The sequence below is a fragment of the Colletotrichum lupini genome, chromosome 2 (assembly GCF_023278565.1).
Source record: "Colletotrichum lupini chromosome 2, complete sequence".
NCBI lineage: Eukaryota > Fungi > Ascomycota > Sordariomycetes > Glomerellales > Glomerellaceae > Colletotrichum > Colletotrichum lupini.
In genome coordinates, this window is record NC_064675.1 from 2,652,555 (window position 1) to 2,675,100 (window position 22,546).

The window sequence follows — 22,546 nt, forward strand, 5'->3', positions numbered from 1 at the left end:
ATGATGCTGTACAACTTTCGTCGGTCCAGAAAAAAAAAAAAAAGGCCGTACAATCAGTGAAAATCAGCTTTGGAGAAATTTTGGCGGGGCACCGACCAATCCCTGCAGCAGATGCATTTGAGATGGGTCCCGACGTTCGGTTTGCGGGGGCGCCAGGGATTGTCTTCCTCGATCGCCGTTGGTGGACGAAGTAACGGCGAATTGAATGATCCGTGATTCCACTGTAAGATACGTAGGTACCTATCAAGTGGGGTGGGGGTCCAAAAGGCAAGATTTTGGTCGAGTCCAATCGCCTGGTGCCGGTCTGCGGCTGCGGGACAGAGGAAGGGGGTCCGTTCGGTGCCGTGTGTGTTCCTGGCCTGGCGCGGATCGCAACGACAGGGCCACCTCAACTGACAGACAGGCCACTTTTGGTGCACCCAATGCCAACCTGGAATTGGAGGGTACAACTTTTTTTTCCCACCTCAGGCTGCCCACCAACGAGGGGTGTGAAAACTGGAAAGGGCAGACGAACATTGACATCGACCACGACCACACTCGCTCATACACACTACCTACCCCTCTATACCTAGCTCACACTCTGCAGTCTGCACTGCACGCACTCTCTCTCTCTTCGGGGCATCTTTCCAATTGAGAGCCGGCCATCCATCCAGGTTAGCCCTCCATAGGCATTACTTACTTGGCTGCAGCAGCCCAGACTACCTTACAGTGAGCTGCCAGTGACTCCATCCTCCCCAGATGACTCACGCTCCTCTAAACAACCCCACCAAACGATCGAGCAGATGAAGCCCTTTCGCTTTGTTGCACACCAATCACCTTCAATTCGTTCCACAGCTAGCTTCTGTGCAGTTCGGCCGGCCGCTTTTTTCCACTCCCACCAACGTTACCCCCCCCCCTCCTCCCACTACTCAAACCCATACTCCTCCTCCCACCAACGCACCCTCACCACCACCCGTCACCTCTCCCGGGCTCAAGTCCTCGTCCCCTCGAAAAAGAACAAGCCCTCGTCCGCTGCCGCCGGCTCTTCCTCCAAGATGACGACCACCGCGACGACCCTCAAGGGTCAGCCTCTCGACAGGCAGACCCTCGACGCCATGCTGCGTCGCCGTCTCTTCTTCACCCCGGCTTTCGAGATCTACGGCGGCGTCGCTGGCCTCTTCGACTACGGCCCTCCCGGTTGCGCTCTGCAGGCCAACATCGTCGAGACATGGCGCAAGCACTTCATCCTCGAGGAGGACATGCTCGAGATCGACACCACCGTCCTGACCCCGCACGAGGTCCTCAAGACCTCTGGCCACGTCGACAAGTTCGCCGACTGGATGTGCAAGGACCCCAAGAACGGCGATATCCTGCGCGCCGACCACTTCGTTGAGGACGTTCTCGAGGCCCGCCTCAAAGGTGACAAGGAGGCCCGCGGCCAAAAGGTCGAGGAGGAGGATGACCCCAAGAAGAAGAAGAAGAGAAAGACAAAGGCCGAGGCCGTCAAGCTTGAGGACGCTGTCGTCCAGGAGTACGAAGAGATTCTGGCCAAGATTGACAACTACAACGGCGAGGAGCTCGGCGAGCTCATCAAGAAGTACGACCTCAGAAACCCCAACACCGGCCTCCAGCCCTCGCCCCCCGTCGCCTTCAACCTCATGTTCCAGACCGCCATTGGCCCCAGCAGCAACCTGCCCGGTTACCTGCGCCCCGAGACCGCTCAGGGCCAGTTCCTCAACTTTGCCAAGCTCCTCGACTTCAACATGCAGCAGATGCCCTTCGCCTCCGCCTCCATCGGCAAGTCCTACAGAAACGAAATCTCCCCCCGCGCCGGTCTCCTGAGAGTCCGCGAGTTCCTCATGGCCGAGATTGAGCACTTTGTCGACCCCGAGGGCGGCAAGAAGCACGTCCGCTTCCCCGAGGTCAACACCGTCGAGCTCACCCTCCTCGATCGCCACACCCAGCTCGCCGGCAAGACCGAGGTCAAGAAGATGACCATTGGCGACGCCGTGAGCAACAAGGTCGTCGACAACGAGACCCTCGGCTACTTCCTCGCCCGCATCCACCTCTTCCTCCAAAAGATTGGTGTCGACATGACCAAGGTCCGCTTCCGCCAGCACATGGAGAACGAGATGGCCCACTACGCCGCCGACTGCTGGGACGCCGAGCTCCTCACCTCCTCCGGCTGGATCGAGTGTGTTGGCTGCGCCGATCGCAGCGCCTACGATTTGTCCGTCCATGCCAAGAAGACTGGCGCGCCCCTCGTCGTGCGCGAGCGCCTCGACGAGCCCCTCGTCTTTGAGGAGTGGCAGGTCGAGATCGACAAGAAGAAGTTTGGTCCCCAGTTCAAGAAGGACGGCAAGACGGTCGAGGCCGCCCTCGAGGGAACCACCCAGGAGCAGCGCGAGAAGCTCGCCAAGCAGCTCACCGACAACGGCGAGCTGGAGCTCGAGGTCGCCGGCGTCGGCAGCGGCACGGTCAAGGTCAGCAAGGACCTCGTCAAGATTGAGTTCAGAAAGCGCGTCGAGAACACCAGGGAGTTCACCCCCAACGTTATTGAGCCCTCCTTTGGTATCGGCCGTATCCTGTACTCGCTGATTGAGCACGTCTACTGGAACCGCGCCACCGAGGATGGTGCCGGTGACGAGGCCCGTGGTGTAAGTTAACCCCTGAGCATCCCTTGATGAACGATTTACTAATCAAACGACTCCAGGTCCTGTCCTTCCCCCCGACAGTCGCCCCCACAAAGGTCCTGATCGTGCCCCTGTCCGCCAACAAGCAGTTCCAGCCCTTCGTCAGCAAGATCTCGCAGAAGCTGCGCAAGTACGGCATCTCGGCCCGTGTCGACTCGTCCTCGGCCACCATTGGCAAGCGCTACAGCCGCAACGACGAGCTCGGCACCCCGCTCGGCATCACCATCGACTTCCAGACCGTCCAGGACAGCACAATCACCCTCCGCGACCGCGACTCGACCAAGCAGGTCCGCGCCGACGAGGACACCATCATCGCGGCCATCCAGAGCCTCGTCACCGGTGCAAAGGAGTGGAAGGACGTCGCGGCTGAGCTCCCTACGTTTGAGAGCCAGGAGGTTGATGTCACTGTCCGGTAAAAAAACAGAAATGGCAGTAGCAAAAAAAGAATTTTCATATGGATACCATGTTCCCCCCCTTATTTTTGGTCCGTCACAAAGGGCCTCTCTATAGAGATGGAGTACAGAGATGGAGAAAGAAAGAGATAGGTGGATGTTGAAAAAGTGCGTGGGAGAGGGGATTGAAGTAAACAAGTCGCCCAGAAGCGACACCTGTAGACAATCTCAATTGAGCCTTTGTGGATTTGAATCATTTCCTGATACCTTGTCGGTGCGTCCTCATGCCCTGGTGTACCTCAGGCATGATGGAATTTCGTATCGCCTTCCTACCCTTCTTCACACGATGATCCGAGGGAGCTGCCTCACGCTGTGTTGTTCTTTCAGGCATAGGGGGGCCCTTTCCGTTCGTGTCTGGCAAGAGCTGTATACCTATACAAGGGAGCATCCCATGCAGCATAATGTAACTTCCTTGGGGCCGCTACAAACGAGTGCGTATTTGACCCTCGCAGGTTTTCAACGAAGGGGCTGTGAAAACTTTGTTATGCTACCCTGAGATGTATCTGTTGGAGTAGAGGTTCAATTCGTCTTACAGCAGAGACCACGTCACGTTCTGAAAGACTTTCCCCTCTTCTGCTCATCGAGGGGGAGCCAATCGTGAACCAAGCTCACACTCGCACGAGCGTGGAAAGAAGATTGGAAATAAAGGGTGGCGACACTTTGGACGCGAGCAGCTCCTGTTCTTGGAGCATACTCGCTAACGTGCCGCTGTTGCGTTGTCCGGAAAGAGGGGATGCGTTTCCAGACTGTCTTGTGAATACGGGATCGCCGTCGGGGGTGTGGTGGAAGGAGGGGTTTCAAGAGGACTCCTCCTTTGGGTTTGTTGATGTTTTCTAGATGCTATACGATCAAAAAGATCGTGAAGGGGGGCAACTTAGTCAAACGCAAAATGACTGACCTGTACGACTCACCCCAAAGTGACCACAACTTTAGAGGAAAAGGCGAAGACTTCCCCACCTTACGTTCTACCCTGTGTTCTCTCTTGTTTCATGCTGAAGAACACGAGCTGGTCCAGATGTTAGGCCTCGGTGTAGATTGTCTACCTTGATAGAATGGCACGTGACCGATTCGAGACGGGCCAGCGGGAGTGTATCCCGTAAAGTGGATCCCCCGGACCCGAGAGGGGCCGGGTTTACGGGGACAGCGTGGTGACTGACGCCCTTTGCCCAAGTGATGCAAGGAGGCGACTTGAGCAGCCCACGCTAAGCGCAGTGCAGTTCCTTAGGCGGCATTCTCTTCACGCCATTTCCCAGGTTAAAAGGACTTCTTGACTTCTAAAGCTGTACAACTTGGAGCGGGCAGAAATGAATCAATACCTATACCTACTCGGACAATGTCCATGTTGAGATGGTGGTGAATATTGGCCAGCTGGTGACGGTCCGACTGAGTGGTCAGGTTTCACGACAGTCGTTGCTAGTACTGACGTGGATGCCCTCTACGGGAATGGCATGGCACCTCAGAGGGGGTCTGGACCAGGGGCTTGGAGTAGCATACCACCGAGCCCACGAAGCGGAAGGCCGGCTGCTTGAAGTGACATTTTTCAAGCACACTTTGCTGTGACGTCGGATGCCAAGCGTGTTGAGCGCCGGGCACTTCACCGCGTTGATGCGGCCACGGCAGCGGCGAGCCCGACTTATACCACCTTGGTAGCCGCAGAAACAAGAAGTCCAAGTGATGCTCAGGGGCAAGTTGTGCATCACGTCTTTTCATCGCATCTCAAATCTTTCGTCTTGGCATCGAAGGAAATGAAGGGGAGGACAGGTCGAGGGCGGCTATTCCGACTCGGGAGGCAACGTCAAGGGGGCAAACCGGAGGCTCGAACCTGCGACAGATCCGCGGTATTGGAAACAAAACTGAGCGGTTTGTCCACGGGCCGTTTCGCTCGATCTTTGGCTGGAGACTGAGAGGCGACGTTAGACGCACAATACGACCGAATACATAGAACATCTAATTGTTCTAATCCCCGGGAAAGTTCTTAAAAGAACAATGGTTACGGTGACAACGCCCAAAGTCACCGTCTTCTCGCCGGTGAGCTCAGAACATGTTCGAACGCCAGCATTGTTCTTGGGTGCACGGGACGGTGGATGGCTGATCTGCCAATGGCGTCGCACCCAAGCAGTAGATCTGGAAACATCAGTGCAGACGATGCGAAATGCAGCCCTGGTCTATGTCTTGTGCGGGTATGATGTGCAGGTCTGTGTTGTATGCAGAACATCGCAGGCTGCCTCCCTCTTGTGCCGTGCTGGGATGGAAAATGCAATGGAAGATTCCACGGTATGTGAAACACTCCACGGCCGTCGCCGTGGGATGGGCGAGTCGTTGACAGGAGGCGTCGCTGCAAAAGCGAGGCACGTTCCTCCATCTTCGGTGGATCGTAGATAGCCAGCCGCTTTCGAGCACACCCCAAATTGAAGGTCTGTGGATGTTTTGGGCCTCGGGCGGCTGTGGGGGACCAAACCATGGGAAACTTCAAAACAGGGTCCTAGGCTGCTTCGATTCGGGCGATGCCGATTTGAGACTTGAGAGTGTTCGTATGGGATGCCAGGTTTGCCATTCCGCACTGTGACTGAGAACCCGTTTCTCAACCTGTGCTGAGCTGCGTGGTCAATTGTTCCGCGGCTCAGCTGCAGCTACTTTTGTTTTCCGAGCACCCGGATTAAATCGTTGGCGCGGAATTGATGCTTCGCATGCCACTGCTCGTGAGGACCAAATGGCAACATTGATCCCATCAGACCCGTGTCTAGACTGGGAGGGGGTGAGGGCAAAACGTCTCTTAGGCCGTGAGACACTAAAGACTCCTGTTGCTATGGAATACCCTTAATGTGAAGGCGCTGCATATCTTCGATGCAGCGACAGCAGAAATCCGAAACATCAACAGATTGCTGTCCGCTGTATTTGTGTGAGCACCGGTATGGCGCTGATAGGAAGCATGAGGATGATCAATAATCGGAGTGCAGCTGGCGTGCTTGAGCAGTGAGCACTGGTAGGCAACTCGCTGCTGGTCTTGAATTACAAGATTCGAAAAGGGTTTGGATGTTTCCAGCATTGCCTTTAGGGTATGCAATGTGCCATCGGGTATACCAGCCACAAATGTTCTAGTCTTGTCAAGTTTCGAGGCGTCGTCCAGTGGCTGCGTTTCGATGGCTGCAGTCGATTGCGACTCGCTGGGTCTTTGTACGAGGGGAAGTAAAAATTGGTAGTACTTTCCCTGTCGAGACTGGACGACGGCTTTCTTAGCCTGTGAAATGCCAGCCTAAGCTGTGATAGATGACAAGATGACAAGGCCGTGCCTCTAATCGCTGGCAGTAGGCTTGTCGCTCGTCGCTTCCGATTACGGCAATTTCTTGTTTCTGCGTCCGTCTACTGAGATGGTGGATGCTTGGGCGTTGGGTTTCCTTGATGGAGGGCTAACGGATCTTGACGTCGTGTGCGCATGATATTGCGTCGTAGAGTTGCCGTCAATAAGGTGTTCGTCAAGTTACCGATGAACCGAGACGAGGCAGGCGGGAGAGAGTCAGGCTTGATGTCGTGTGGTCTGTTAGAGGGGACGGGACGACGATGTGTTGCTCAGTTGGGAAGTTTAGTATCCATGTAGATTGCGTCTGAGACGAAGACTCTCAGGCGCAGGGTCGGATCGAGGGGTACACAGAGACGGGCAACAGTAAACGCGTCGGTCTTCGATATCAGCGTAGTGTCGTGTGGACTCGTTGCAGGCTGTTGGAAACGAGAAGGGACGAAGTTGCAGAAGGAGGGCTGTTCCTCCGAAGGGTGGATCTTGTTCTGTATGGAAGCAATCGGGAGCGAAGAAGAGTGCCACTACACTTTTACTTCATAGCTGTGTGTGTGGAAGCTAACGACGCCATTCCCAATTCTTCCACGGCCCATCATCCTGTTCGGTTCCTGCTTCCAGCGCCCATGTCCACGCGACGCCAGCATCAGCCCTCTTACTTGGTCAGTACTAATGTACGGCGTACGGTCACGTACCAAACCACACAACAAACGTGGAGTATCCGTGGGTTTCTGGTTCTTCCTCTGGGTCACTGGGTGTGCTGGTCGACAGTGGGCGGGACCTTCATGTCCCTTGCACAGTGCTTCTTTATCGGAAACGAGCCAGCGGGCAACTTGAAGGACCTCAGCTGGGGCATTTTGGGAGATTCTTCGCTCCCACCCCGCTATGACGTCTCACCATGTAGCGCGAGGTCGTGACTTCCAATTCTCAGTATCGGCTGCTAGGAAGGTGTGTTTTGAGCCTTTGGTACCAACATGCCGTTATATGCCAATCGGAAAATATCTGCGGCTTCTCATCTTCGACGACATTGCGAAAAATAAGGTAGCGGCAGATGGAAAGGATATGATGACACGGGAGCTGCACCCAGAGGATTCAACGCCAGTCGCGGTCAGGGTGAGATCGCCGAGACGGCGGGCCAGTCTAATGAGAAGTGTGGTACGGGTAAAGAGACAAGTCGCATTAGCTCAGGGGGTAACCAACAAGCACCGTATGTTTGCCCAACCAGCGACAGAGATCATTGGCGATACTTTTGTGCTTTTGATCTGAACCGGGGCGGGCCTTGGAAGGGGAAAAAGGTTGACAGACCCGTGGAGGTCGCAGGGCCTTTGGAAGGTCGAGAATCGAGAGTCAACTTCAGAAGCTCAGTCAAGTGTCGGCCCCCTTCCCCACCGGCCAGACTACCTTACCTACTACGTACGACCCGACGTGCTGCATCGTCTCCTGATTCGTCGACCCACGCGGGAAGTCTACTGTGTAGTGTAAGGTACTGCCTTCCCTCCACTAAGGTACCTTTCGTGCTACCTAAGGTAGTTATCATGCAACCTAACTTGAGGAAGGCACCTTGGGTCACGGTACGGAGTACGGAGTATCGGGGCGGCAAATAGGAAGTCGGTCGTTCCTTCTTTTTGACACTTTGACTACATCGACCCCTGGCACCTCCCCCTCCCCCAAAAAGATGCCTGGCGCTAGTTGAGGTTTGATGTGTGAGATGGGAAGGAGAGGTCGGACAGGCACCTGCCAGAAGCGCTGCTGCAGAATAATGTGCAGCCTGAAAGAATTGGAGGAAGGCAGCAAGTAAGGTACATGGCCTTCCTGCGTTGACTATCGTATTAGAGATGGAAGGAAGAAGGAAAAGTTTTAACATGGAAGGAACGGAGACTTAGTAATTCTCCTAGTGTTCCTGCCCGCTGACCCTCTTGTCATTTCCGCATCTGCAAACTCTACCGTGAACTGCGGAGGCACAGCAGACAGCCGAAATCCTCGACTGACTCTTTCCAATCCGTACATCGTCTTCGCGCCTGTAAGTCCGTCAGATCACCGTACCGTCTGACAGACCAGAACTTGACCGTCAGTGCCTCGGCGCTTGATGAAAATAGACCGAGACAGACACGGAGACGATTCGATTCACAAAAAGGACCCCTTGACGCCCTACGTCGTTTCCCCGAATAGCATCGACACATGACGCCTTGGCCCTTCCAGCCTGCCCAAACCCCGGTCTACCACAGTAATATACCCTGCTTGTTCGAATACTCAAGACGGATACACAGGTCTATTCCCCTGCAGTCGACAATATCCATTCATCTTTGCCGAGGTCAAAGACATCGAGGTTGAAAACGAAGCAGAGAGAGATTGTCTCTTGAACGTGAGACAAACCATCTCGAGAGTATCTACACAGTAATACCTGTCTTTGGTTTGCTGACACTCGGCGCACTCCCAAGAGCCTTTCACGACTTCACTCAGCGGGACACACACAACTCCTCTCCGCCTCCCCCTCCCTCCTTTCGGCTGATCGACCGCGACAAAGAAGGGTGCCGCCAGAAGCAAAGCCAGAGCCAATCCCAGCTTCGCCCCTCTTGGACCAACGGATTCCGCCCACCCCCTCCTAAAACCACCCGGCCTCGAAACGGAAATCTCACCCCCATCCGGCTCGACTCTCAAGTCCTTGAATCTCTCTTGTTTGCTCGCTTGCTCGCTGCCTCCTTTCTTTCAACCCGTCTCCTCTGCCCTTTGCAATCTCGCTGGCAGAACAATATCCCACTCATCACGACATACGAGACTGCAGGCCCCATTGTTGGATATCCGTACGATTCTCTCGAAACTCTGTTGCAAAACTTCTGGAAGCCCGACGGCTGTCTTCTTCCAGGGGGGCACGGGCGGATAGAGGATACCACCACTACCTACCTGCGGATACTCCACAGAGTACCTTACTTCCCGGCGAGTGAGAGTCTACTCAGTTACATGCCCCTGTTGCTTCCTTCATTCCAAGAGATACCCGGCAACAAGCCAGGTTGCTTGCTGGACGTCCGAACCAGCAGCCAAACCCAAACGCAAAGCCAGCCCAACCAGGAGGAGCCTTGGCCTGCAACCTTGAACCCGTTATCCACAATCGACAGTCGACAGCCCACTGCGGCGGCAGCAGAGACAAGCAACCTCAAGCAGAGAAGCGGAGCCCCTCACAGGCTCACACAGTTCAGGACTCCCAGGAGGCACGCCGCACGAGTACTCCGTACAAAGTGCCGCCCAAATCTACGAAACATCGCGTGTTCCATACCTTAAGCCATTACCCGGGGGCTCGCATCCGAGGACAGCCACAGGAACACTCGCCTCTTATTAAAAGTGTAATCCCTCTACCCTTTTCCCTGCCCCGACCCGGACGGAAGAAAAAGAAGAGAGAGACCGAGAAAGTGTTTGTTTGCGTGTGTGAGTGAGAGAGAAATGGCGACGCAGAATCGGTAAGCATCTTCCTCTCTCACGCTTTCTCGCTCTCCCATTCTGTTTCTGCTTCTGTTTCTGCAACTGCTTCTCCTTGCCTTGCTTGGTCTTGCTTGGTTCCTCCGGCTTCCTTCTTCGACATTGTCGTCGTCCACCATCGTCATCCCATCGATACGATACGTCCGTCTCCCTCGTCTCTCTTGATCCTCGTGGTCCAGCCCTGCATTGTATGTACTACCTGTTACTTGCTTCCTTGGTCAAGCCAGCCTTTTCCTGCCTAATGCGTCTTGTCTGCACCGCACACGCATATTCCCCATCCGTCCCATCCCAACTCACTCATCCCCCTCCTCCACCCTCCACTACTGCAGTCTGCACCCGCAGTTTAGGCCCTCTGCAAGGCAATTTGCAGCAAGCGGCGGCTGCGGCAAGCGGTAAAAGGAAGCAGAAGCTGCACGAGCAGTACCAGCAAGTTGCCCTGCAGTAACAATACCGTCTTCCTCACCTTAGCAGCTTAAGCATACAAGCACGAGCACAAGCAATTCAAGTGTGTTGTTCCCTTTGCGTGTACGGATAAACGTACGGTGTGTGTGTGTGTGTGTGTGTGTCTAAGGTACTCTGTACGTGCATGTGCATCAATCAGCCAACACACACACACACACACTCACTGCGCAGCGCTCTCCTCTGTCCCCAGTGCTGCGACTCGACTCCTTCAGCGAGGCTAGAAGTGGGGTTCATTTCGTCTCGATCTGTCATGGCGCACCTCACCGATTGTCAACCACCAACAGCCTCCTAATTGCGCTGTCCTTCCCATTCCACATCTTATTCTCCTCTTCTAACCCGTCCACTGCCTTGTTTCCCGGCAAAAAAAAAAAACACCCCCTTTTCCCTGATCAGCATCATCTTCATTCGGCCGGCGACGCCCCTTCTGTTGCTCTTCGTCGCTGTTTGATTGTCGCCACCACCTCGACTCTCTCTCATTTCATTCCCACGTCTTCGTCGCATGCAGACCTCGCCGCCCGCCGCCGTCGCCCACGCTGCGCAGCAATCATGGCTAACGAACGCAGTGTGTACTCGTCCGGCCAGTTCATGAACCCAGGCCCGGCGCCACGACCACCTACCGATCGACCTCGTCTCGCCCTCACCCCAAGCAATACCCTACCCGGCAGCATGGCCAACATGGCTATTTCTCCTATCCGGAGCACAGCGACTTCGACCTACACCGGCTCCACAATCTCCCTCCCCATCGCCCGCCAACAGAGCAATCAGAACGATGGCATGGGAGGCGTCGCTGTCAAGAAGGAGGGCTGGGCTTCCGTGAAGGAGTCCAAGAACTTTATCAACCCGTGGAAGCAGAAATACCTCATCCTGCGAAAAGAGTCGCTCGACTTCCACAAGACTGAGGGTGGCAAGGTCGCGTATACCCTCTTCCTGAAAGACGTCGTCAACGTCGGCCGTGTCGAGGCCGCTGGCACCATTTTCGAGATTAAGAGAAACCCCAGCGGCTCGTCAAACAGCCCCGGCGAGGACGATGGCCAGACCAAGACGTTGCAAATCCGTGTCAAGAGCGACGACGACTTGTACGAATGGATTGATCTTATTTACGGCGCCTGCCCTGGAATGGGCGGTGTCAGCAACCCCACCAACTTCTCCCATGCAGTCCACGTTGGTTTTGACCCCCAGACTGGCGAGTTTGTCGGCTTGCCACCCGAATGGTCGAAGCTCCTCAACTCATCCGCCATCACAAAGGAGGATTACGAGCGCAACCCCCAGGCTGTCTTTGAGGTCCTCGACTTCTACTCAGACCTGACCAAGCGCGCCGAGAACCCCCAGCAATACTCCAGCCTCACACCCACGCCTCCCGCCAGCAGCCAGCAGAACAAGCAGCTTGGTTATGGCGGCGGCGGTGCAGGAGTTGCGCCGCCTAGGCCTATGCCGCCTTCTCAGGCCCAGCGTCAACCCAGCTACAATACCCAGCCGTCATCGCAAGGCCAACAACGCCGGCCTTCGCCCACGGAACAGCAGCAGCAGCGCCAGCAAATGCAGGGTATGGCTCCCAACTACCAGCCGGATCCTCGCGAGGAGCAGCGCATGAAGCAGCTTGAGGCGCAGCGTTCCCGAGAAAGGGAGATTGAGGAGCAAAACCGGCGGGACCTAGAAGTATTCAACGCTTCCATCCCCAAAACCAAGACGCCCATGGCCCAACAAGAGATTGGTGGCTACGGCGGCAGCTCTTCCATCCCACAAACAGACAGATACAACCCTTCGAGGGCAGCCCCCCCAGCACCCAAGCCGTCACAGCAGCAGCAAGTCAATGGCCTGCGTGCGCAGCGCCCGGCACCATCGCCGCCCACCACCGCGGGCACGCCAAACCGTCCCCCGATGACTTCGCAACAAAGCTCCAGTTCCATGCGAGATCCCAACCAGGGCCAGCGCATGCCTCGGCAAGACCAGCCCTCGAGCCAGCAGCAACGGTATCCCAACAGCAGCCCCCAGCAGCAGAGGCAACCTCCTCAGGCTCAGGCTCCGCCACCGTCTCGACTGCCCGCTCCTGTCAAGCCTTTGAACGTGTCCAAGGCTCAGCCCGCCGCCCCTCAAAGCGATGGCGTCAAGGCCGCCGAGGCAGCTCTCACTGCCAAGCCACCTGCGCAAGAACGCAAGCAAGATGTGCGAATGTCCACCATGTCCGAAACCGAGGTTATGGCCAAGCTCAAGGAGGCCGTATCCAAGGACGACCCCAACCTTTCCTACTCCAAGCAAAAGAAGATTGGACAGGGTGCTTCGGGTTCAGTCTACGTTGCCAAGGTCAAGGAAACCGCTGTTTCTCCCATTGCCCGTGATGTCCTGCGTGCTCAGGGTATCAAGGCTCAAGTTGCCATTAAGCAGATGGATCTTGCTCACCAGCCCAGGAAAGAGCTGATTGTGAACGAGATTATGGTCATGAAGGACAGCAGGCATCGCAACATTGTCAACTTTTTGGACGCCTTCTTGCGAAACAACAACGCTGAGCTCTGGGTCGTCATGGAGTACATGGAGGGTGGCGCTCTGACGGATGTGATTGATAACAACCCCAGCATCACTGAGGAGCAGATTTCCACAATTTGCTTGGAGGTAAGAGATTCACCGATATATGACACCAGCGGGTCAATACTAACAGGATCTAGACATGCCGTGGTCTGCAACATCTCCACTCCCAAAACATTATTCACCGCGATATCAAGAGTGACAACGTTCTTCTGGACGCTCGTGGCAATGTCAAGATTAGTAAGTGAATCGCAATACCCGTTCTTGCGCACCTACTAACCAAGTGTATAGCCGATTTCGGTTTCTGCGCCAAGCTCACCGAAACCAAGTCCAAGCGTGCGACCATGGTCGGAACGCCCTACTGGATGGCCCCTGAGGTTGTCAAGCAGAAGGAGTACGGCCCCAAGGTTGATATCTGGTCTCTGGGTATCATGGCTATTGAGATGATCGAATCTGAACCGCCTTACCTGAACGAGGAGCCCCTCAAGGCTCTTTACCTGATTGCCACCAACGGTACTCCGCGACTCAAGAAGCCCGAGAAGTTGAGCAAGGAGCTCAAGGCTTTCCTGTCGGTCTGCTTGTGCGTAGACGTCAAGAGCAGAGCCTCTGCCGACGAGCTTCTTCAGCACGACTTCCTCAAGCACGGATGCCCGCTGGGCAGCCTGTCTGAGCTTCTTGCCTTCAAGAAGCACGCCAAATAAGTTGGCAAGCACAGCACGGGCGGTGTAGCCCACAGCGGTCAGCGCTGAGGAGCGGATGCCATTGACGATTAGTGGCGTTTATTTTGGCACCGGCGGTATCGTGCAACACTTCCCGACGTGCGCGAAAGCAAGCAAAAGAGACATCACGTTCGGCTTCTCGAACGAATTCCCTACTCCTCATCAACCATTCACACGACGTACTCATGAAAACTTCCAATTTCAATCGACGCGAATATCCTTGACACCCCCTTCTGACTTACGCAGGACGAGAAAATGCTTCGTTCATCCCATCATGGCGGCGGCATGGGAATCTTTTTGCTAATGGTTTCGGTCACATTGCATAGTTGTTTAGTCACCGTAGGGGAAGAATGGTAATTTAGAGGAAAGGTACAGCCCGCGACATTTCGGCGGCTCAATCGTGGAGAGGCAACGGAAGAGATAAGGGGCCAAGGGAGACAAGCGTGTTGCCTGGGTCTCAACAGAGAGCATGAGTAGAAGGCGAGCAGACAGCGCTGATAGATCGTCTCAATGGAATGGATCAATGAACGTTGCAGCTTTTGACGTGAAACTTGACAAACTCGAGCACCGCTATCGAGCCTAAGGCCTCCCTGTGATCTGAGGAAGGTATGCCAATCCGTGCCAGTACGAGAGAGCCTCGGCGACCTAGGACTATCTAGTAGTTCCATCATCTTTGCTAATCTAGAACATAGGCGGAAGCATCCACCTCTTTATATTGGTAGAGAAGACCTGACTTTCGGCCCGCGCGGAGCTTAGCCAATCCCCGCTCTTCTTACTTGCGAAACCGCGGGCACACCTCAACAACCTTCTCGTATTCGGAACCCCGTAGCCCTTGCATCCGAGAAAAACGAGGCCGCCGCCAACCACGTCCCTCGAAACTGGTTTCCTTCCTCTTCCTTTCATGCCACCATTCTCTTGCCAAAATCCGCGTCCCCGTTGTTTTTCTGCCCCGAGCCAGGCTTTGCCGAATTTGCGCAGGCTTCGGTCATACTCTTGCATTTCGAACCGTGGTTCCGCCACCGTCGCGCGCACCCGCCGATCGCTACACGGGTTGTGACCGGCCCCTCTCACATTCCCTTTGCTTACCTACTCCGGGGCGGCGGCGGCGGCCTAAGCGTCCCCAGGGGGGAGACTGCTGGCTGGTTGGCTGCTGCTTGGCTGCTGTGTGCGAGTTGCGCGCCGCTGACCAAAGTCGAAGTGGCTGGGCTGCCGCGTAACCCGGCACGGTACGGTAAAAGATGGACAGCCCGATGGATGGGTCCGGCGGCCCGTCCTCGGCGCCGGGTTCGACGCCGACGGCTACGGCGACGACGCCTCACAGTGGTGTTGGGGTGACTGCTGCTGGTGGTACCAATACCACCACCACCAAGTCGCCTAGCGTTGCGATGCCGTTGGGGAGTATTTTGGCGGCGAGCAGCAGCGTTGGTGGTTCGTCCACGACGAGTACGACGGTCTCGGCTTCGGGTGCTGGTGCTAGGAGGCGGAGCACGCCTGGTGGTACTACTACAACTACTCCCGGTGCTGCTACGGCGAATACTGGCGCGACTGTTGTCTCGAGGCGGTCGCATCCCAAGTCGAGGACGGGGTGTAGGACGTGTAAGAACCGAAAGATTAAAGTGAGTTCTTTAGTATACCATTCTTTGCGTTGCAAATCGTTTGCTACGAGTGTTTTTCTACCTGGGTGTTGGTGTTGTGACATACACCCCACCCCCTTTGCTTTCTCACACACTCTCATTGATGCCACCATCACATCTCACTTCATTTCCCTCAATCTCATGTCTGGTCTTATTTTCCATACCCTCTTACTCGATTTTCTCCTTGTTACGCAATAGGTGACCCCAAGCACCGAGACAAACTGACAAAGAACCACCCCCACAGTGCGACGAACACAAACCCTCATGTAGGAACTGCATCAAACACGCCGTCCCCTGCGACTTCCTCCAGTCCCAAAGACACTCCTCCTCATCCGTCCCGCGCTCGCCGGGCAGCCTCTCGACCCCGGGAGGGCCCATCAACGGCGACGACATCGGGGCCGGGGCCAGGGCCAGGGCCGGTGGTGGTGGTCTCAGCCTCGGCAATGGCGGAGGCATCGACGACCTCTCCCTTAACCTAATCGACCTGGAACTCATGCACAACTTCACAACCTTTGCCTTCAACACGCTTTCGACGGACCCCGTGGTGCGGCAGATGTGGAAGGTGCCCGTCGTCCGGCTGGCGCTCGAGTGCGACTACGTCATGCGCGCGCTGCTGAGCGTGTCGGCGCTGCACCTCGCGCACAATAGGCCCGAGAGGCGGGATTTCTTTATCAGCCGGGCCCTGACGTATCACCAGATGGCGAGCCGTACGGCTATGGGGTTGATGGGTGCGCTGGACGGGGAAAATTGTGAAAAGTTGTATCTGTTCTCGGTGTTGACCATCTTTTTTGGTTCGTTTTGTCACTCACACCCTTTTACCCCTATTTCACACAAATCTACAGAAATCAGGACTAACACCTCCCCAAAAGCCCTCGCCTGCCCGCGCAAATCCTCAGACTCCCTCATCATGGGCGAGTCCTCCTTCCCAGACTGGCTCTTCCTCCTCCGCGGCACCCGCTCCCTCCTCAAAGAACTCGACCCGCACACCTACGCGGGGCCCCTGACCCCAATGTTCAACCACGGCCGCGAGCGCTACATGCACACCCGCGACGAGTCCAAGATCCAGTCCGACCTGCTCGCGGACCTCCAGCGCCTCGTCAACAAAACCTGCGCCGACGCCGCGCTCCTGCCGATATACAACCGCGCCATCGACGAGCTGCGGCGGACGCTGAGCGTGTTTCTGTGGGACGGCGGGAGGGGGATGGATATCACGGACGCGTTTGTGTGGAAGTATCTCATGGCGGAGGATTTCTTGCCGCTTTTGAAGAGTCCCGGGCACACGCAGGAGGCTGTGGCGATCTTTTCGCATTTTTGTATTTTGCTAAAGAGGTTGGAGAATGAGTGGTGGCTTCAGGGGTGGGCTACGCATTTGATCTCGAGGGCGTGGGCTGTGCTGGATCAGGATCATCGGCTTTGGATTCAGTGGCCTATCGAGGAGCTTGGTTGGGTGCCGCCTTGATTGTTGTGGGAGGATGGGGTGTTGGAGAGGGTTCTGTGTATAGTAGGAATGAGTTCTTCCGTGTTTGATATGATGGTGTACGATGTCACGTTTGGCTGAGCGTTGCGAGGTCATTTTTGGTACACAATACATCGGATGTCGTTACATGTATTTGATGTTCAGAAGGCTATGGGTTCTTACTGATGGGGTGCTCTAAATAGATGGATGTACTGAAACGGTTGAAAAAGATGGGTTTACTTTCTCCTATCAATGCTGTGTTGCTGCCATCTGTTTAGATCGGCCTAGAAGAGCAAAGCGGACCGCCGCAACCTACATGTATTCTTCGTCTACAAACAACACCGCGTACTTATAAAACCATCATACTGATGCCAGACGAGTGACGCTTGATACATTCAGCCGCGTAGAAGCCTATCATGGCGGTGGACAGGCTTGAGCCACATCATGAAGCCTGACATGGCAGACAGTGGGAGAATACGCTTACACTCCTGATGTTTCACGGATGAGACATATCAAAACCCCCTAAGCTTCCAAAGTCTCCTCTCAAGCTTTGTAGCATGTTCAGCCCGGAATATGAGTAGAAGGCTGAATGACTGAATGGCACGAGGGCCTCTCTGGTTTAGCAGCCATTCGGACATGATCTAGAGCCTCGCCGCTCATGACGTGCCCGACCAAAAGACTCGTTGTGCATCTCAGGAATCTCTTTCTCGCCCCGCGATGGCTTGGCAGGCTCGTCAAGATAGCTTGGAGCAAGCTTTTATACCACTAAGGGTGAACCATCAATCCTGTGCTACGAGCGACGAGATTTCTTGTGAGAAAGGGAGCACCAAGCCCGATTCGTCAAATCTTGAGCCCGACATTGAAGTGCCTGGAAAGTAGCGGAATGGGACAAATAGCAGCATCAAACTTCTTTAGCAGGATTTAGCCGAAGAGATTTGAGATAGTATACGCTGTTGGTATCTCTATTATAGGGTAGTTAGTTCGAACCGTAGTTAATAAAGAGATTAATTAAACTATATAAATATCTACGTAATAAGTATAAAAAAGAGGTTCTAACTATAAGTTAGGCTAGTTACGATAATTATAAATAAGGCCCCTAATTAGCCCCTACGTAGTTAGTTATATACCGCAGTCGAATTAAATTTCTAATCTAATACTAACTTTCTCTTTTTTTTATTAATTTAACTACTACGGTTAGAGGTATAATTTAACCTCGGGCCCGTTTACTAAGTCGTCTCCCTTTCCCCCTTTTCTTTACTCTTTTTATATAACCTATCCCTCTATTTATATAATAGTTTTTTTACTACTTACGAATTACTTTAATCCCTTATTTAGTACTACTTTTATAAAAGCGTTTACGAGGTTATTTTTATTATTAATCTAACGGATCTCGAGTATTTTACGCCTTTTATATAATTACTTAAGGGCTATAATATTAATTATAAGCTTCTTTTCTTTTATCGTTCCTAATTTAATAAAGTATTTATATAACGAGTAAGAATCGGTATAAATAACTATTAAAATAAGTAAAAGGCTAATTTAATTAGTAATCTTCTTTAGCGTTATTAAAATTATATAAGAGAGGTTAACGCTATTAATTATACTATATACTTCTAATACTAATATACTTCTCGTTACCTACTTACTTTTAATTAATAAATAATAAATTATATTACCGTATATAGTAAATTCGCTCTCGTCTATACTCTTATTAACTAGGATAATAATATACCTTAATTACGAAATAAGGTTATTATTATTCGTAAATAACTTATTAATAAAGACGTAGAGCTTATTAATTGTAAAGTTAATTAAGTAATAAACAAGACCTCGATCGAGATTTATTTATTACTACTTAAGCCGCTTATTAAGTACTTTAACGTCTCGTTTAGTTAGATTTATAACTTATACTACCCTAGCGTAATTAAAAATTACTTTAAGCTAATAAATATTTATAATATATACCCCTCGCGCGAGCTTAGCTTTATACTACTTCTTAATATTAGTTATATTTAAATTAATAAGGTTAATTTTCTTACCCTACCCCTTTTATTAAAAAATAATAGTTTCCTTTTTAATTATAAAAATCCCGCCGTTAAATACTAGGGGGGTATTTATTATAAGGACCTTTTTTAGTTTTATTATAAAGCCCGCTTTTTAGAGCTCCTTATCCTCCTTCTTTATAAAGTTAATATCAGATAGGCTTAATATATTATTAGTCTATATTTTAATAATCCTAGATTAGTCGCCTTTATACTCCGTAATTAGTAAGTACGGGTCGTATATAAAAATAACTATTAATAATTAATTAATATAAAAATCGTAATAAGTAGCCTATTAATAAGTACCCAATTCTGCGAGCCTATATAATAGCTTAAGCACTTTAATAATTATGCTTTTTAAGTACTTACTAACTATTTCTTTTAATAAATAGGCTAGGATTTTCTTTATAAGCCCTATAGCCGATTAAGTATAAGCCTAGGTAATATTACGGCTCTAAATCTCGTATTCCTTTTTCTATAGTAATATTATTAGTACTATTATTAATCGTTAGTTATAGTACTATATAGTAAGTAATTATATAAGTAGCGTCGCTTTTTTAACGTCGCTATACCCCTAAATTACGTATCTAAACTTCTCGTATAGCTAGGGTATTCTTTTCCCTTTAATCTTATAAACTATTTATAATTTAAATATATAGAGGTTTATACATTTTTTTTAGGTCGTATAAGATAAATCGATAGACCCCACAATTACAAAAAGTATCTACTTTAATAAGATCTAATCCTTTATATAGTTTTTTAATAATTATAATTACGCTTTTCTTACGTAATTTAACCGCTAGCTCGAAATCGGCTTTTTTTTTTACTATATAAAAAGTATTAATTACCTTGTTACTAATAATAAATTGCTACGTTAAGGCTTACTATTATAATTTTTTACGACGTCTCGCTAGTAGTATTAATACCCTTTTAGCAATTTCCTCTTCTTCGTCGTTTATTAATACTACTACGACGATTTTATTAAGAATAATTTCTTATACTTTTACTACAGGTTATATAGTTTCCCCTAGCTCTTTTTCTTTTTATAAGTTAAAAATTACTTCGTTAGGATCTTTATAGTACAGTCTAACTATTATAATTAATACTTTAAGTAACTAGTTGCGATCTCTCGTAACTATATAAAAGCGCTCGTTAATAAAAATTAACTTATATAGCTTAGCCTATTATTAAGTAATTTCGCACTATACTTATATATCCGAATTTAGCGGTATATTTAAATTATCCCCTATATTGGGCCTATTATATATAGTAATTACCTTATTAACTTACCTTTTTATACTTACCTCGCGCAGTGCCCGCATTACTTTTTTAACTACTTAGGCTCGTTAGTTTATACTTAGTAATAGTAGTAAGGCTAAGGTCGTTTTTAAATATACTCTAAATATTAATAACGTTAATATAAGTCCATTAGGCCCTATAGTATCGTTATAGTATTTAAGTGCTATTTAGAGGTATTCGTTATTAGTAAAATCCGGATTTTCCTTTTTAATAATTCTAAACGCCCTTTTTAATTATTAATATGCCCTCTCTACCTTTTTAATACTATAGTGCGCTTTAATAAGTACGATTTTTAGCTATATACCGTAATATTAATAGGTATATAACATAGGGAAGAAGCTTATAGAGGCTAATTACTATTAGGGTCTAAAAGAGGAATTATTAAAATCTGCCCTTCCCTCGAGGTATACTACTAGCGCTCTATATATACCTAAGCTACTCTTTTATTACTTAGTCCCCCTTTTTATATCCCCTTAAGCTATCCCTTAACTAACGAGGCTTAATTAGTAAGGCTTAATAAGATACTCCCTCCCCTAGGCTTCGTCCCGAAGCCCGCTTATAGTTTATATATACTATATTAATCCCTTACCTAGGAGGTCCTTAGATATATAGTACGAGGGTAAGTATAAGTAGCGCCCGTCGGCCCGAGTATAGACCCCTTATTCTAGATAATAGCCTTATAATTCTATACCTAGGTTACTCTTACTTATAGGCCGTCCTTACGACCGCTAATACCTAAACGGTTATTACCCTATTTTTATTTACTAATATTAACCCCTTTTTAAGCTATTATAATTCCGAATTCCTTTTCTCTTTTTTTTTATCTATAGTTATCCTTTTTATATATAGTCTCTTATTTTTATTAGCGTCTACGCTACTCCCTCGTTACGTAGATATTATAGCTAACGAATATTTTCTAAATCCCTATTCTCGTATACTCCCCGCGCCTAAGTAAGTCTTTTTTAAAGTCGTTCTATAGTCGTTATTAACTTATTTTAGTATAATTATAGCCCCTAATCGTAGCGTTATTATTATTAATAATAGAACGGTTATTAGTACTATAAGTATACCTAGTAGCGGCCGCGGTAGTAGTCTACCTAAAAAGCCCGATATCCCTTTTACTTACCCTAACCTCGTATATATATTACTACTTATACACTACTTATACTAACTATTATAAACTCTTATTAAAAAAAAGAAAAAAGCGAACGCTAAAAAGATCGGGGTTAGCTAAGTACGCCCGCTCCTCTATTTTACTTATGTTATACGCAAGGCGCTCGATCTAAAAGCTAAGTATTATAATTAGCTAAGTTAGTAATTTATAGCCCCTAGTTCGCTCTTTTATCTAATACTTCTCTAGGATCTCGCGTACGTTATATTAAGTATACTACGCAGAACTATTTTTATAAAAATATAATAAGCGCTTAGCGCTATTACTACTCCGTCGCTTTTCTTAAGTATTATATTAATAACGTCTTAGGTCCCTAAGTCCGCGGAATTTATAATACGAACCTTTTAAAATACTATACTCGCTTCTAATAGCGACGTTTATAATTCGGAGGTTTATTACTCCGTTATCGCTCTATTATTATTATTATTTAGGTTACTAATATTATTTTATAGCTTTAATAGACCTACCGAATCGCCGCTAATAATACGCAAAGGGTACTTAAGTACGCTAATAAAGAGGCCCGCTTAACCCCCGTTATTAATAATAACGATAATAAAGTAGTTATAAGCTCCTCCCGCGCTACGTTTTTATTTTATAACGATATTATAATCGCACTACTTCGTACTATCTATAATAAAGTACGCCGCTCTAATAATATTCTAGCTAGTATATAATTACCCCGCCTATGCTCCGTATTCGTAGCTAATTATTTATAAATTCGCTAATAATAAGGAGATTATTTTTTTTATAACGACCCCTAGGATAATAGCTAGGGCGGCCCTTTTATATATAAGGGCGGTCCTTTTATAAATAAGGGTAGTCCTTTTGCGCGTCGTAAGGATTAAAAAAACGGTTAGTAATTAGCGCGTTTACGCTACTTAATTATAACTATATAGCCCCTTTTTTTCGTTATTAATAACTAGTTTACTACGTTATTAGGCTCCTTAGGAGCTAGGGCGCGCTACTTAATTAAAACTCGTTCTTTATATATACTAATTAACGCTACGTTTTTAATATACCTAGCTAGCTCTTACGTATTTTCGTCGCTACTATATCCCTTCTACCGGATTAGGTATTATCGCCTCCTCTTCGGCCCTCTATATTATATAATATCTTCTATTTTATAAAGTAGCTCCCTATCTATATCCCCGATAGGTAAGGGCTTTTAAGGGGCTTCTTTATAGTATTAATACGGCTCGAGTAAGGATATATAGAACATATTATATATTTTATACTACGTTAATATATCTAGTTAGTAAGCGACCCCCGCCGTTCTAACTATTAATTTAACTTCGAATAGGCCTAGATACTTATTAACTAACTTCCGGCTAGGACGCTACCTCTTAATATTCTTTTTTA

General features: G+C 49.8%; 4 protein-coding genes across 4 annotated transcripts; all 4 read left to right on the forward strand.

Moving 5' to 3' along the window:
- Nucleotides 1-122: 122 nt before the first annotated feature.
- Nucleotides 123-3,088, forward strand: CLUP02_03089 (glycyl-tRNA synthetase; the record flags this gene model as incomplete). The annotated part of the gene is made up of 5 exons (XM_049282116.1): nt 123-177; nt 268-344; nt 404-585; nt 698-2,636; nt 2,693-3,088. The coding sequence occupies 5 exons, from the start codon at nt 123-125 to the stop codon at nt 3,086-3,088; spliced, it is 2,649 nt and encodes an 882-aa protein (XP_049139259.1).
- Nucleotides 3,089-10,892: 7,804 nt separating this feature from the next.
- CLUP02_03090 (uncharacterized protein) lies at nt 10,893-13,567 on the forward strand (the record flags this gene model as incomplete). The annotated part of the gene is made up of 3 exons (XM_049282117.1): nt 10,893-12,953; nt 13,007-13,106; nt 13,158-13,567. The coding sequence occupies 3 exons, from the start codon at nt 10,893-10,895 to the stop codon at nt 13,565-13,567; spliced, it is 2,571 nt and encodes an 856-aa protein (XP_049139260.1).
- Nucleotides 13,568-14,823: 1,256 nt separating this feature from the next.
- CLUP02_03091 (uncharacterized protein) lies at nt 14,824-16,678 on the forward strand (the record flags this gene model as incomplete). The annotated part of the gene is made up of 3 exons (XM_049282118.1): nt 14,824-15,201; nt 15,464-16,010; nt 16,089-16,678. The coding sequence occupies 3 exons, from the start codon at nt 14,824-14,826 to the stop codon at nt 16,676-16,678; spliced, it is 1,515 nt and encodes a 504-aa protein (XP_049139261.1).
- An 82-nt stretch (nt 16,679-16,760) lies between these two features.
- Nucleotides 16,761-17,444, forward strand: CLUP02_03092 (uncharacterized protein; the record flags this gene model as incomplete). Its single annotated transcript, XM_049282119.1, has 5 exons — nt 16,761-16,865; nt 16,954-16,993; nt 17,056-17,097; nt 17,183-17,252; nt 17,321-17,444. The coding sequence occupies 5 exons, from the start codon at nt 16,761-16,763 to the stop codon at nt 17,442-17,444; spliced, it is 381 nt and encodes a 126-aa protein (XP_049139262.1).
- Nucleotides 17,445-22,546: the final 5,102 nt, after the last annotated feature.